At 36.4% G+C, this 15,618-nt stretch overlaps 1 protein-coding gene across 3 annotated transcripts in view; it reads right to left on the bottom strand.

The window, feature by feature from the left end:
- The window catches only part of LOC127870754 (serine/threonine-protein kinase VRK1-like), a 40,013-nt gene that overhangs the window by 5,528 nt on the left and 18,867 nt on the right, over positions 1-15,618 (bottom strand). For all 3 annotated transcript variants that reach the window (XM_052413208.1, XM_052413209.1, XM_052413210.1), the window contains exon 10: positions 6,366-6,424. In XM_052413208.1, coding sequence (XP_052269168.1) covers positions 6,366-6,424 — 59 coding nt within the window. The remainder of the gene's footprint in view (positions 1-6,365; positions 6,425-15,618) is intronic.

The raw sequence follows: 15,618 nt of genomic DNA, 5'->3' as shown, positions 1-15,618 counted from the left end.
GTAAGTAACTTCGGACACTTGGGTTCATTCTCTTGTTACAAAAGGCCTGACTTTTCAATTTGAAAACAGACCTCCACTTTCTCGCGTCCCTATAGAGCTGGTAACTCCGCATCCACATATTCCAGAGTCCATTCTCGGTCTCTTGGAAAAACAGGCGGTAGAGAGGTTTACAAACCCTTATCCTTCAGGATTTTACAGTTGTCTTTTTCTTGTTAAAAAAATGGTTCCTGGAGACCAGTAATAGACTTAAAAGTTTTCAACATGTATCTACTCAAACCAACTTTCAAGATGGAGACTCCTTCCTTTATAAGGAATTCCATCAAACCTCTGCACTGGTGGGTGTCCTTGGATCTGAAAGATGCTTACTTCCATGTTCCTATACATCCCAACTACCGGAAGTACCTTCGTTTTGCCTTTCGAGGCCAGGTATACCAGTTCCAAGCGATGCCATTTGGGTTGGCAACAGCTCCACTTGTCTTTACCAAGCTCATGGCTGCAGTCGGAGCACATCTCCAAGACGGTATTCTGCTTCTTCAGTACTTCGACGACTGGCTGCTACACCAGCTCGATCGTCAATTGCTTCTGCAACATCTGGAATTTTCTTGGAAGGAACTCCTATTCTTAGGGCTCCTTCTAAATGCTGACAAATCAGACCTCATTCCGTCTCAAGATTTCACCTTTGTGGGAATGAATTTCTTGACTCACATCAACAAGGTTAGAGTGTCACGTCAACGTATATCAGACCTTCTGGTGAAGGTCAATTGGGTTTTGTCCCAATCTCATATAACAGCTCAAGAGTTCCTCTCTCTCAACGGTATCCTGAGCTCAGTAGCAGACTTTGTGCAGTTAGGACGTCTGTTCCTTCATCCTCTTCAGCATTACCTCTTAGCTTGTTGGAAATGGTCTAAGGACAATCTGTTATCTCAGATTCCAATTCTTCCTGAGTTAATACCTCGTCTTCAGTGGTGGCTAGACAAGGAGACTCTCTTGGCAGGAGTGCCACTTCTTCCTCCGCAACCGTCTTTGTATCTTATGACGGACGCAAGCAAGGAAGGGTGGGGTGCTCATCTGCATCCACTTAGTCTGATAGTTTCAGGGTGGTGGTCTCATCAGGAGTCACATCTACATATCAACAATCTAGAAATGCGAGCGGTCTTTCTAGCTGTATCTCATTTCCAGTCACATTCTTCGAGACTCTTGTGTGATGGTGTCAACAGACAACACATCAGTTGTGACTTACATTCAGGCACAGAGGGGAACACATTCTCACTCCCTGTATCTAGAAACCAGGGAATTACTTGTTCTTTGCAAGATGCTCAACATTTCTCTTCTGGCAAAATATATTCCAGGTCGCCTCAATGCCCTGGCGGATGGTTTGTCTCGCAAACACCAATTACTTCCATCAGAGTGGACACTTCATCAAGAAGTGACCAATCAGATTTTTCTCATGTTCGGTTATTCTCTGGTCGACCTATTTGCAACCAGACACAACCACAGACTTCCACTGTATGTGTGTCTAGTTTATGATCCAGCAGCGTGGGCAGTAGATGCGCTTTCGTTCTATTGGGACCAACTGGACACCTACGCCTATCCCCCACCCATTCTGATTCCTCAAATATTGGAGTAAATCAGGGTAAGTTCGTGTCACATACTCCTGATTGCCCCTTGGTAGCCCAGGAGATCTTGGTTCAACAATCTTCTCAGTCTCCTGTGCCATTATCCCAGAAAACTTCATCACAGATCAGATCTTCTATCTCAAAGAGGCAGACTACATGGGGATCCAGCATTGTTCCACTTACATCTCTGGCCGTTATCAGGCAATCTCTGCAGAATTAACGCTTTTCTGTCAGGGCTTCAACCCTCGTTGGTTCTGCAAGGAGAAAGTTCACCAGAGCAGTCTATGATGCTCGATGGAAACTCTTCTCTAATTGGTGTATTCGAGGGAAAATTGATCCCCTCAATCCCTCTGCTAGACGCATAGCGGATTTTCTCATCTATCTGTTTGATGATAAGAAACTTTCTCTTAGCTCCATCAAAGGATATAGATCTATGATTTCGCATACATTGGCTTTTAGTAAGTCATCACAAGTCTGTGCTGATCCAGCGATTTCGGAACTGATTCGATCTATGGAACTTAAACGTCCTGTTTCTCGGACACTTGCTCCTAAATGGGATTTGGCTTGTGTTCTTGATTCTCTTACTAAGGCTCCATATGAGCCTCTGGATCTAGCTTCTTTACAGTTCTTACTTGGAAGACCGTTTTCCTTCTTACTAGGGATGGTAGTAGTATCCGAAATCGGTATCCAGATAACCGTATCCGCTATCCGAATATATTCGGATATCCGTATTCTTTTTTTAAAAAACTACAAAAGGCTGCTGCCATCATCACAACACTGAATACGTTAGTGTGCATTGTTTACAGAATAACAAACAATATAACACATTTATATGATTTCTTTATTTCAATTATTTTATTTATAAGAACAATATCAAAGTCGCAAAATATGTAATTTCTTTTTTAAAACAAGATGTGTTTGTGAAACACAATGTCCCCCTATATGACATTTGACCTTGTAGGATGACCTTGACCCTTACCCACTCAAAATGTGCAGCTCCATGAGATACACATGAATTTCAAATATAAAATTGCTAGCTTCAATTTTGCAGAAGTGACATTACATGAGAAATTTTGACCCAAATATTTGACCTTGAAGGATGACCTTGACCTTTCACCACTAAAAATGTGCAGCTCCATGTGATACACATGCATGCCAAATATCAAGTTGCTATCTTCAAGTATTCATAAAATTAGCGATTCGGGCCACATATAGTTGACCTCTTGACATTGAAGGATGACCTTGACCTTTCACCACTCAAAATGTGCAGCTCCATGAGATACACATGCATGCCAAATATCAAGTTGCTATCTTCAATATTGCAAAAGAACTCATAAAATGAGCGCTTTTGGCCACATATATTTGACATCTGACCTTGAAGGATGACCTTGACCTTTCACCACTCAAATTGTGCAGCTCCATGAGATACACATGCATGCCAAATATCAAGTTGCTATCTTGAATATTGAAATACTGCAAAAGTGTACATTAAATGAGCGATTTTGACCCATATATTTGACCTTTGATCTTGAAGGATGACCTTGACCTTTCACCACTCAAAATGTGCTGCTCCATGAGATACATATGCATGCCAAATATCAACTTCCTATCTTCAATATTGCAAAAGTTATTGCAAATGTTAAAGTTGGCGCAAACCAACCAACAGACCAACCAACAGACAGGGCAAAAACAATATGTCCCCCACTACTATAGTGGGGGACATAAAAACACACACATCGTAAAACTAAAACAAAAGCATACTACGTTATATACATTCTACATAAAGTAATTACATTCAGTTTAATTTCATTTGTTTTCGCTAAGATGCACTGACCAGGTTTTTGTTTCGCTATTTAGTTTGTTCCTTATCCGGTCGACGAGAACACGTGCTTAATCGGAACTGATTTTGCTGGAACTGCCAGAATACTTCGGGAATTTGAGAAATTGCGATTCGTATTCTCCTTTTTTAACAGATAAAAATTGATTGTCCAATTGAATTTTTTTTATTAAATAAAATTAATACTCAAAATCAACGAAAATTTCATACAATTGTTCGTAACATAAACTTAACCAATTAAAAATCAGTTTTCCTTATGGCAATTGCCAAAATTTCAACGCCAGATGTGGTCTGGTTAAACAGATGTTTGTAAATACAAATTGCTCGTTTTTATTATTGTTTTGCATATTAAATTCCATTGTAAATTTCCACAATGATATCTATTCATACGACATATGAACACTAACATGGTGTTTGTGTGTCGTATGGATAGATATATTACCGGGAAATTAAAATGGAATTAATTGTGTCACAAATAAATAAAAACGAGCATTTTGTATCAACAAAAATCTATGTAATCATACCACATCTAGCATTGAAATTGTGGCTATTGCTATAAGGAACACTGATTGTTTAGGTGTTTACTTTATTTTCCGAAATACTTTACAAATTTTCGTTGATTTTGAGCGTTATAGAGACTTTAAATTGGGCAGAGATAATTTTTCCATACTGTTGCATCCGTCGAGAAGCCAAGTAGCAGTTGGTGTCAATTATCGGGAAATAAGGACCATAAAACAAAACAAGGAGGCGCAAGTTGGCAATTATGCAACTCGGCCATTATCAACAAGGTGATCGGGAACTGGCAGGGGCACTCGCTGAGCAACAACCAATTAACGGGTTTATGTTACTCTGTCAACGATGTCTGGTATACAGATTAACGTCGAAATATACAATAAGGAACATAGTGTGCATAACAATATGGGTAATATCATTTAATCAAGAATTCGGATCCTTTTTTACGATTCGGATACTTGTTCAGTATTCGGATATCCGGATAATCGTTACCATCCCTACTTCTTACTTTGGCTTCAGCAAAACGGAGAGGTTAAATTCATGCACTTTCTATCGACGATGTTCATCTTCGTTTTGATTCCTCAGATGGATCTGTAGCGTTGTTATGTCAGCCAGGATTCCTTGCTAAAAATCAACTCCCCTTCATGGCTTCTAAACCCTTCAAAGTCTTTCTAATACTTGTGGACATGAAGATGATGATAGACTTCTTTGCCCGGTCAGGGCGTTGAAGTTCTATCTTAAAAGAGTAAAGTCTATTCGAGGTTCTTGCAAAAGACTTTTCATTCCGTTAAAAGGGGGTGGGGGGATGTGTCTGCGGCATTTATTTCTCGTTGGGTAGCCTTGACTATTAAGAAGGCTTATTCATGTTCTCATCTAGGGATTTATCCCTTTTTAAGATTAGACCGCATGAATTAAGAGCTCTTTCGGCTTCGTGGGCGTATATTAATAATGTTTCATTTTCTGAAGTGCTTCAAGCTGCTTTCTGGAGGAATCCAACCTCCTTTTCCTCATTCTATCGTCGTGTCAACAAGACAATTTATATATGTTGGGTCCTCTTGTGGTGGCTCAAACAGTAGTTTCTTCCATGGCATAAATGTGCTGGCCCTATCCGGAAATTAATGTACAATACTGTACTAAGGAAGATTATCTGAGGACAGAGTTCTACTATCTCTGGCTAAAAAACCTGAATATGGGTTTTGCTGTGATGGGAAAATATAAACGAGACCTTCACGCCACAGCTACAAAATCAGCTAGGGATAGCAGGTAACGTATTTATGACATTAAAACAAATTTTCTTTAATAAAATTCATTTTAATTATAAAAAACTTACCTGCTATCGGTGAGTCCCACCTCCCACCCCGCTCATCCTTTAATATTTTCATATAATTTTGAAAAAGAAGATGAGTTGCGGTTCTTGATTTCCGGTAAGGTTACATTGTACTATGTTTAACCTGATCTGTTTTCATTTAGAGAGGTGGCCTATTCCGGCCCTTGAAGATTTCTGGAGGAGCTTACCCACCTTGAAAAGCTAGGGATAGCAAGTAAGTATTTAATAATTAAAATGAATTCTATTTATAGAAAATTTGTGTTAAGATACCATGCTTGGGGTAGAAGCAATCTTACATGTCATTGTGATATAACCATAGTTACTACAAGTGGTAAATTAAGAATTCATTCAAATAAGAATAATACAAATGCCACACAGTTGGGATAGTTCAGAAGTCACTAAGTAGAATTGAGAAGTCAATCAATAAGGTTCATTCATAAATCATTCGATTGATATGACTCAAAAGTCAATCAATAAGGATGATTTATAAGTCACTAAAGATAATGCAGAATTCACTAGTTCAGAAAGAGGTCTCTAAATTGAAACGATATGATAGGTAACTCATTCCTTTACATGTACCGGTAATGTTGACATGCATTTGGCATACAGAGTTTCTTTTGCTCACACTAGTGTTATGATAAATTGAACCTTCAGTTTTATGTTGGAATATATATATATATATATATATATTTTATTTATATACATATATATATATTCCAACATAAAACTTTATATATATATATATATATATATATATATATATATATAAAGATAGATAGATAGATAATATATACACATATATACATTCCTTTCTTTTAGATTAGGGACAAAAAAGTGTTCAGCTGTTATTAACAAGAGTATCAAATATAAATTGGTTAGGAAGTTGGATGACTGGGCATTAAGACTTGACAACATCTTTGTAGTTATTGATAAATCAATCGCTAAGCGAGTAAATATTCTCTAATTCATAATCTCATTTGTGGAGTACTTTCATAGGTTATTATTTGACGGAAGATGTATAGACATATACCCTAATCATTTAATGGATCAACATCGAAAGGTAACAACATACCTGGCGCATTTCCGTTTGGGAAGCACTTCTTCATCAAGGAAGATATATCATTCATGTATCTGAAAAGATGAAAAAGTTTTCATGGTAAAGAGAAGCACTTTTGGTATTTGCAATTGATCATTTAAAAAACAAAACTAGAACTGCCACTGTTGTGCCTGAAATACTCCCCACATGCCACTTAGTGAGAGGACATAGTCAGTAAAGTTATAAGAACTGGTTTCCAAACAGTGTAATGTTTGTATTTAGTAAGTTTTGCTTTGATACGTAATATTGTAGCAAAGATAAGCCCTGAACAAAATTTTAGCATGAAAATTAACAAGGGCAATATTTGTAAAATTATGAAAGCAAGAGTCAATGGACTTGTGCACAACACATCTAATTATTGATATCGAGTTATCTTTAAATGTCAAGTTAGTACCTCTCATAGTTGGCCCCCATTCACAATTTTAACGTAATAAATTAACAAAAGGGTAATTGCTCTCAAAATATGGAAACAATAGTTATGGATCTTGTACAATTCACATCCCATCAATTACATTTGTAAATGTACATACCCATTTAGTTTAAAGATCATGCCACTTAAAGTTTTCAAGATATTACATACAAAATTTAAATTGAAAATAAACAAAGGAAAATAACTATTGAAGCTTGGAAGCCAGACATTTATAAGAGTAGACAAGAACAGTATTGGGCCTTCACACCGTCTTGTTAAAAGGTAATTACTCATATATTCTGTTTTTTGGTATTGTTATAATGTAAGTTGTACAAGCGGGTGGGGGGATATGTTGGTTTCAGGTTGTCCGTTGTCACCTGGACAGACCCAAGGAGACATCAACAAACAGACGCCGGGCATTAAGGCATTCCAATATATCATCATGCGCTCAGATGAGCTATTAAGGAAAACAAGAATGTGTTCGGATAATTTTTACCCCAGGGACATGATTTACAATTTTCAAAATATTCAATATGGAAAACACGTAACCCCTGGGCGTTCCTAATTTTGACGCCAGGAGCATAGTTTGAACAACATTGGTATAAGACCACTATGCTCTGCTAGATGGCAAATACCGAATCTCTGGGCCTTGAATAACATTGTTTAAGTCTTGTTAAATAACAAGTACCAAATCAGTGGGCACTGCAGTTTCAGATTTTTTTAAGTGTTAATTATATGCAAGAAAAACAGGTAACCACAGGCCCAGGTAAACTAGAGCTTTGTTCACAGACGTGACGTATACCCCCACATGCTGCATTGACACAGAATAGTTTGCATGCTGTCTTCACAAAACAAGAGAAGCTAATTTATGGCCATTTTTAAGAATTATTATGCCATTTTCATTTATGGCCATTTTGATCTTTGAACTCTTGAATTCTTTCGCATGACATGCGGTCCAATGCCTGTGAACAAAATTAATGTACAGAGTAATTTTAAAATCTCACAATGAATGACATAGTTATGGCCCGGACAAGCTCATTTATGTCCACTTTCGACTTTTAAACTCTAAGAGTGACCTTGACCTTGGAGATATCAACGTAATTCTTTCACATGACACACCATCCAATGATTGTGAACAAATGTACCAAGTCATTTTATAATCTCACAATGAATGACATAGTTATGGCCCGGACAAGATCATTTATGGCCATTTTTTATCTTTGAACTCAAAGTGTGATCTTGACCTTGGAGATATCGACGTAATTCTTTTGCATGACACAACGTCCAATGATGGTGACAAATATACCAAGTAATTTTAAAATCTCACCATGAACGACATAGTTATGGCACTTACAAGATCATTTATGACCATTTTTGAACTTTGAACTCAAAGTGTGACCTTGACGTTGCAGATATCGACATAATTATTTCGCATGACACGCCGTCCAATGATGGTGAAAAAATGTGCCAAATGATTTAAAATTCTCACAATGAACGACATAGTTATGGCCCGAACAAGCTCATTTATGATAGTGAACACATTTGCTAAATGATTTTAACGTCTCACAATAAATGACAAACCTATGGCCCTGACAAGCTCATTTATGGGCAACACCAAGTGTGACCTTGGAGATATCGACCTATTTCTTTCGTACTTAGTACATTTGTTCACCATCATGACACACCGTCCCATGATGGTGAACAAATGTACTAAGTCATTTTAAAATCTAACAATAAATGACATAGTTATGGTCCGGACAAAATTTCGGTTTAAATGCACTAAGTGACCCAGTGACATAGTTTTTGACCTGGCATGACCCATATTCAAACTTGACCTAGACATCATCTAGATACAACTTCTGACCAAGTTTGGTGAAGATCAGATGAAATTTTTGGGACAGACAGCCCGACCAACAGACAAAGTGACTCATATATAGCTCCCATTACCAATGGTAATGGGGGTACAATAAATGTGTCCTCTAGAGTGTTAACAAGGTAAAATGTAGACATCACACAATGGACAAAAGGCAATCACAAATGCTCATTAAGAACACTTTATGCCCGCGTAAGCTACAAAGGGGCATTAATAAGCTAATAACACAATGACCCCAGAAACACGTGTGATTATTCCATGGGATAAGTGTAGGAGAAACAGTGATATGGAGATGTTGAACATTCACCATAACCAAATTTCTAAGTACAAAAACGAGTATTATTCTGCTAATTTGCAGGTCAGAGATATAAAACTTGGCCAGATATCTTACATAATGACCCCTGACACATGTGTGAAGTTTCAATTAAATATCTGCAGGCGAAACAGTGATATTGATAAGTTGAACACAATAACTTTAAGCAATTTTCTACGTACAAAAAAGTAGGCATAAAATTGATTAATAAAAGGCCAGAGTTATAAAACTTTGTATGTGATCTTACATTAACAAGATAACCCTGATCAATTCTGCAAAGTTTCCTTTGAATACCTATAGAAGAAACAGTGAAAAGGAGTTAATGCATGTTTATGTAATTCAGAGTATTATTAGGGCGCGGTCATGTGGGTGAGAAGTATAGCTTGGACTATTCTCTAAAAGTTGAGGTAACAAGAGCACCGCATAACGGGTGCCACACTAGGCTGCGAAAGCTTGTCAGATTTTTTTTTTTAAAAGGTCACAGTGACCTTGACCTTTGACCTAGTGACCAAACAAGAGATGTGTTTGTCAGAAACACAATGCCCCCTACTGCGCCGCATTGAAATAACATTTATATTTATCATTTGGCAGGCATAGAAATCATCTCCCTTTAAAGGTTATTACTTCCCTTGAATTTTGTCCAATCCAACCGGGTTGGTCTCACAGTCAATTATGACCATGTCAGACAACACCGACAACCAAGGCCTGTGGTTTAAAAGAGATCATAGCCAGAGTTTTTTTTTCTTTTTCATAAAGTTGACCATGTATCTATGGACATACGTTCACAGGTATGTAATGAACATTAAAGAAATTATAATTATATCATTAAAAAAAAAAAACTTTGACAAATCAATCATTTGGGCTACAAATAATCAAAATAATAAATCTGTACAGTAACTGTGAAAAGAACTTCAATTCTTGGTAAGGAAATATATAATATGAGATTTATAATTATATAAATTACTTCCCTTGAAAATAATTGTCTGTAACAAATCTCTATTTTTAGTAGCAAATAATTAAAAGCCACTACCGTGACTGTAGATTCACCACTCAAAATGTGCAGCTCCATGAGATACACATGCATGCCAAATATAAAAAGTGTCTATGTTCAATATTGAACAAGGGCTGTTGGTAAAACATGCATGCCCCCCATATGGGCTCTCCGTTGTAGTGACAGCCATTGTGTGAATATGTTTTTGTCACTGTATGTCAATGACCTGTGAAATGTATCCAATTAATAGTGCAAAAACCAATCAGGACCTATACTAATAAATAACATGTTTCATTACCATTAATAAATAAAACATTACAAATTGTGTGCACGTTTCACATATTGTCAAATAAGTCAAAATGTGTGAAAGGAATCCAAAAAATCAAAGACTCAATCATATACCGGTAATGGATATAATTGATAGCAGTTAACTCCCCTAGTCAATGACCACCATAGATAGCAATGCAATCTGATTAAAAATAGCCAAGGCTAGTGTTGTGTATAGACCGTTCCATAATCGATAAATTGACCGCCGCCATATTGTAAGTCACGTGACTGTCCGCCATTACACTGCTGCTAACTGGTGCGAGTCTGCGATTCCAAAAGCCAAAGACGTAGAGAATACCCGCTTAACCGTTGTCGGATAAATAAATTACTTAATGAATTAATGTGAGGCGATTATCACATTTTTGTTGTTTAAATGATTGTTTGAAGTTGAGATTGATTGTTACAAATAAAATGTTTAAAATGCTTTCGTGTATTTGTTTTTTTTATATCTGTAATCAAGTGGTAATCATCGGCGAAAATTTGCCGGTTCAGTCGCTCATACTATGTCTTTGATTAGACTTGTTACTTTTAACGTTTCACAAACAATTCACGCATGTATTGTTGTGTTGATGTTAATAGCCACAACATCAAGCAATTTATATTTTAATTAATACTTATTAAAGATTCTCGCGCAATTAATTACCGCTAATTGTTTGTAATTGGTCTCATTTGGTAAAAATCTACATTCCAAAATCATAACATATTATATTAAGTACGGTATGATATTTTTGATACGCCTTCCATTATTTTTCTTGTTCTGATATCAAAGATAAAAAAATTGTGGTTTGGATTTATTTTTATTTTTTTTTAGATGGAATTTTGTCACGTTAAAAAACGAGCTTTTTATCATGAGAGAGTGATATTGATCTTGACGATATTTTATGTGATTATTCGGAAGATGAAAGGAATGCGATCTATGTGATATATCTATATTTTCATCTGTGAATCATTCAACAGCTATAAAGCTAAAAAATACTGAAAAAATGTATTTCATAGGTCTTTGAAGTAACGCAAAACATATGGATAACGACACCAAATGTTTAGTCAATTAATCCACACAAAAAAACCTCCGAAAAAAACACCTAAATAATATTTCAAAAATATATTATTAAGCGCCAAACGAATTTATTAATACATTTATTTGCAACTTTAAAAACGCGGCATAAGCATCAAATTAAAGATTATCTGAAGACTGAAAGGCCAACAATTTGACACAACAAAGAGCTCTATGCATAAGCCGTAATATTTTTTGCAGAAAAGCTTCAATAAATTACAATAGTAATACATCTAATTATAAAAATATAATTATGAATGGCATGAGTACGTTAGTGTGATACTTACGTGAGTAATAGAAAGTGTAAGGGGTGCATTGAAAATAAACGTACTACAAAGCCCTATTAAAAGCGAACTGCATGACAGTATTTACATGTAATTTTAATTTGATGGGTTTTGTACAGAGAATGACGCTATTGAGGAATATTAACATACAACTGAAAAACACAACTTTACATGATGCAATTTGAACTGTGTATTCATGTATATTGAAAACTCGTTACTAGTGAGTATGAGTGGCAAATATCTAACATTTTAACACACATATATCTATATATTAATATTTTTTTAAACATTATTTACCCCCGTTCGTGTCAAATGTAATTTCTTGTTTTTATGATGTCGTTCGTGCATTGCCGTAACATTAAATCTTCATACGAAATGACGTAGTTTTAATTAACCGATACCCGCTAAATACGTTAAATGTTATGTTTTTAGCTAAATTTTATAATTATCAAATACTTTTTTTCATAAATTAAACCAGGGATTAAACGGGCTAGTATCTTTACGGTGTACAATTTCTGATATTCTATATTGGACATAACTTTTAATTTGTACAATATGTAACATATCTAATGAACGCAACTGTTAAGTATGTCGGGGGTAAAATATTAAACCAAATGACTGCTTAATACTACCAGAAAGAGAAGACATGGTGGCATCATCAATTGTGTTTAATGACCAGACTGTCATCTGCCACCCAGTGTGGTTTATGACACCCCGGGATGACGCCATGTTGTTAGTTAAGTCTGGATAATATCTGATCAAAACGAGATAATCGGATTATGCAGAACAAACGGGCAATTCAACACTGGAATGCAAAGGATTACGAGATTTTAAGATTGATGCAATCAAATGATAAATATTGCATTTAGTTTAATTAAATGGGTTTTTTAATGTGTCAACGTTTTTATTTTCCTAGACAAATACCTAAAAAAATGCACGTTTTTCAAACATTTTTCTGTTCTAACACTAGCTTAACATCTCCTCGAGCAGAAAAACTTTAATTTCATACAATTTGCATGACAAACAAAAAAGTTTTACAAAAAGAAAGAAATTCACCCGTTGAATAATCGGTGCTCTCTTATATATGTTACCGGTTGTTTGGCAGTAGTGTAATGGCGGACGCGGAGAGTATTCAGGGGAGATAATTTGGTAATTACTAAATTATGGAACGGTCTATTGGGCAAATGTATACAAGTGCAACTTGACCACATGACCAGTATCATGTGTTTACCACACACAGAAGTCAGTTATGTAATAGACCATTAATTCCGCTCCCAACTTTGGCCACTTGCCAAGATACTGACCAGTATCAGATGGGGTTGTGAAACTGTGTAAACAGTGAACACCAGTCCATGTAATACTGGCCTACCACTTGTACTAGTTGATTTGGAGTTAATACAGTAATGCATGTACAAATGAGACACTAAGCTCAAAAGTTAATTATATGTGCCTCTGAAAAATAACCCGAGGAGTGGGTTGAAATTTACACTCTTTACTTGGCATTTGAGGAAATCTGAACTCTCAGGGTTTGGATAGAACATCCCCAAATTAACTTTTCTTTACACTGTTGTTATTTTTGTTCAATACACAAATATTAACCTAACTTTACAAATCCTGTACAGTAAAGGAAACTAAATCTAAGTTGATATTTTAATATGCTTGATCCTATTTATGTATTAACATTGTTTTATACATACAAACTGTGTTGCTGTTTTTCAATTAACAAGCAGATTAAAAATTAATTATATATTTATGTATAATTTGAATTGACAAAATTAAATGCAAGTTGCGTAGCAAGAATTACATGTTTGATTTATTGTCAGTGAATCGTGACATTTTCTCAATGTTTCAGACCACCAGTTTGTCAAAGCTATCAACCGCTTGGATGGTCAAGCTAAATAGAATTGACCCAGCAAATCACAACTGTCCTGTTGCCATATAATATTACATATCATATTACATTGGTTTTTTAAATGTTGAATTCTCACGTCATTTCCATAAACATAGTATTTACTGGCACAGAAACAAAGGCTTATACATCATTATGAATGAACATTTGTCAAAAATACAATTTGTAAGTCTCTTAACTGGACAGTGTGAAAACAGAATAAACTAGTGACCTGATAATCAATAGGGGTCATCTGCGAGTCACGATCAATGTACCTATGAAGTGTCATGATCCTAGGCAAAAGCGTTCTTGAGTTATCATCCGAAAATCATTTTACTATTTCGGGTCACCGTGACCTTGACCTTTGACCTTGTGACCTCAAAATCAATAGGGGTCATCTGCGAGTCATGATCAATCTACCTATGAAGTTTCATGATCCTAGGCATATGCTTTCTCGAGTTATCATCCGAAAACCATTTTACTATTTCGGGTCACCGTGACCTTGACCTTTGACCTATAACCTCAAAATCAATAGGGGTCATCTGCGAGTCATGATCAATCTACCCATGAAGTTTCATGATCCTAGGCGTATGCATTCTTGAGTTATCATCCGGAAACCATTTTACTATTTCGGGTCACTGTGACCTTGACCTTTGACCTAGTGACCTCAAAATCAATAGGGGTCATCTGCGAGTAATGATCAATCTACCCATGAAGTTTCATGATCCTAGGCGTATGCATTCTTGAGTTATCATCCGGAAACCATTTTACTATTTCGGGTCACCGTGACCTTGACCTTTGACCTAGTGACCTCAAAATCAATAGGGGTCATCTGCAAGTCATGATCAATCTACCCATGAAGTTTCATGATCCAAGGCATATGCATTCTTGAGTTATCATCCGGAAACCATTTTACTATTTCGGGTCACCGTGACCTTGACCTTTGACCTAGTGACCTCAAAATCAATAGGGGTCATCTGCAAGTCATGATCAATCTACCTACGAAGTTTCATGATCCTAGGCGTATGCGTTCTTGAGTTATCATCCGGAAACTAATTTACTATTTCGGGTCACCGTGACCTTGACCTTTGACCTAGTGACCTCAAAATCAATAAGGGTCATCTGCGAGTCATGATCAATCTACCTACGAAGTTTCATGATCCTAGACGTATGCGTTCTTGAGTTATCATCCGGAAACCACCTGGTGGACGGACCGACCGACCGACATGAGCAAAGCAATATACCCCCTCTTCTTCGAAGGGGGGCATAATAATTTTCTCCCTTTTCAAAGCTTATTACTTCCCTTAAATCTGTATTTTTTACCATAGACCGTAAAGGATGACCTTGACCTTTTACCACAATGTGTTTGTCAGAAACACAATGCCGCCTACTGCGCCACTTTGATTTATTTAACAAAAATATATACGTGGGCAGGTCAGATAACTATGTCCATTTAAAGCTTATTACTTCCCTTGACTTTGTTTTTTCGACCCTTGACCTTGAAGGATGATGTTCACCTTGAAATTTTATCACTCAAAATGCGCAGCTCCATGAGATACACATGCATGCAAAACATCAAGGTGCTATCTTCAATATTTAAAAAGTTATGGCCAATGTTAAGGTTTTAGCACGATGCCTAGGACGGACGGCGGACCTCGGACGGCGGACGATGAGCTTGCAAGACAATAGCCTCGCTAAAAATGAGGTTGTCAAAAATTTTAGTGTTTCCAGAAACTTAGAATACAGTCATTTATGATTTTTGTGTTAGGTTCCCACAATAGGGTCACCTTTACTTGTGTTAACTTAGGCTCATTAAATACAGTCTTCATTACTTGCATAATGTTTACTTAAACAAGAGGGCCTGAAAGGCCCAAAGTCGCTCACCTGAGATAAAAAGAAATGACCTGTTCTTTGCAGCCCAAGATATCAATGGAACAAATGTTTTAACCAAGTATCATGAAGAATGAACAACAAATGGCCCCTTGGCGGTCATGTTTTTTTTAACAGACCTGAACCATTTTTTAACTCTTCCAAGATATGTCCAAATTTCATGAAGATTGGGAAAAAAATGTGTCTTCTACACTGTTCAC

Source organism: Dreissena polymorpha, chromosome 3 (genome assembly GCF_020536995.1).
Source record: "Dreissena polymorpha isolate Duluth1 chromosome 3, UMN_Dpol_1.0, whole genome shotgun sequence".
NCBI classification, from domain to species: domain Eukaryota; kingdom Metazoa; phylum Mollusca; class Bivalvia; order Myida; family Dreissenidae; genus Dreissena; species Dreissena polymorpha.
Note: the sequence above shows the minus strand (reverse complement) of the source record. Positions and strands in the feature narration are given on the sequence as shown.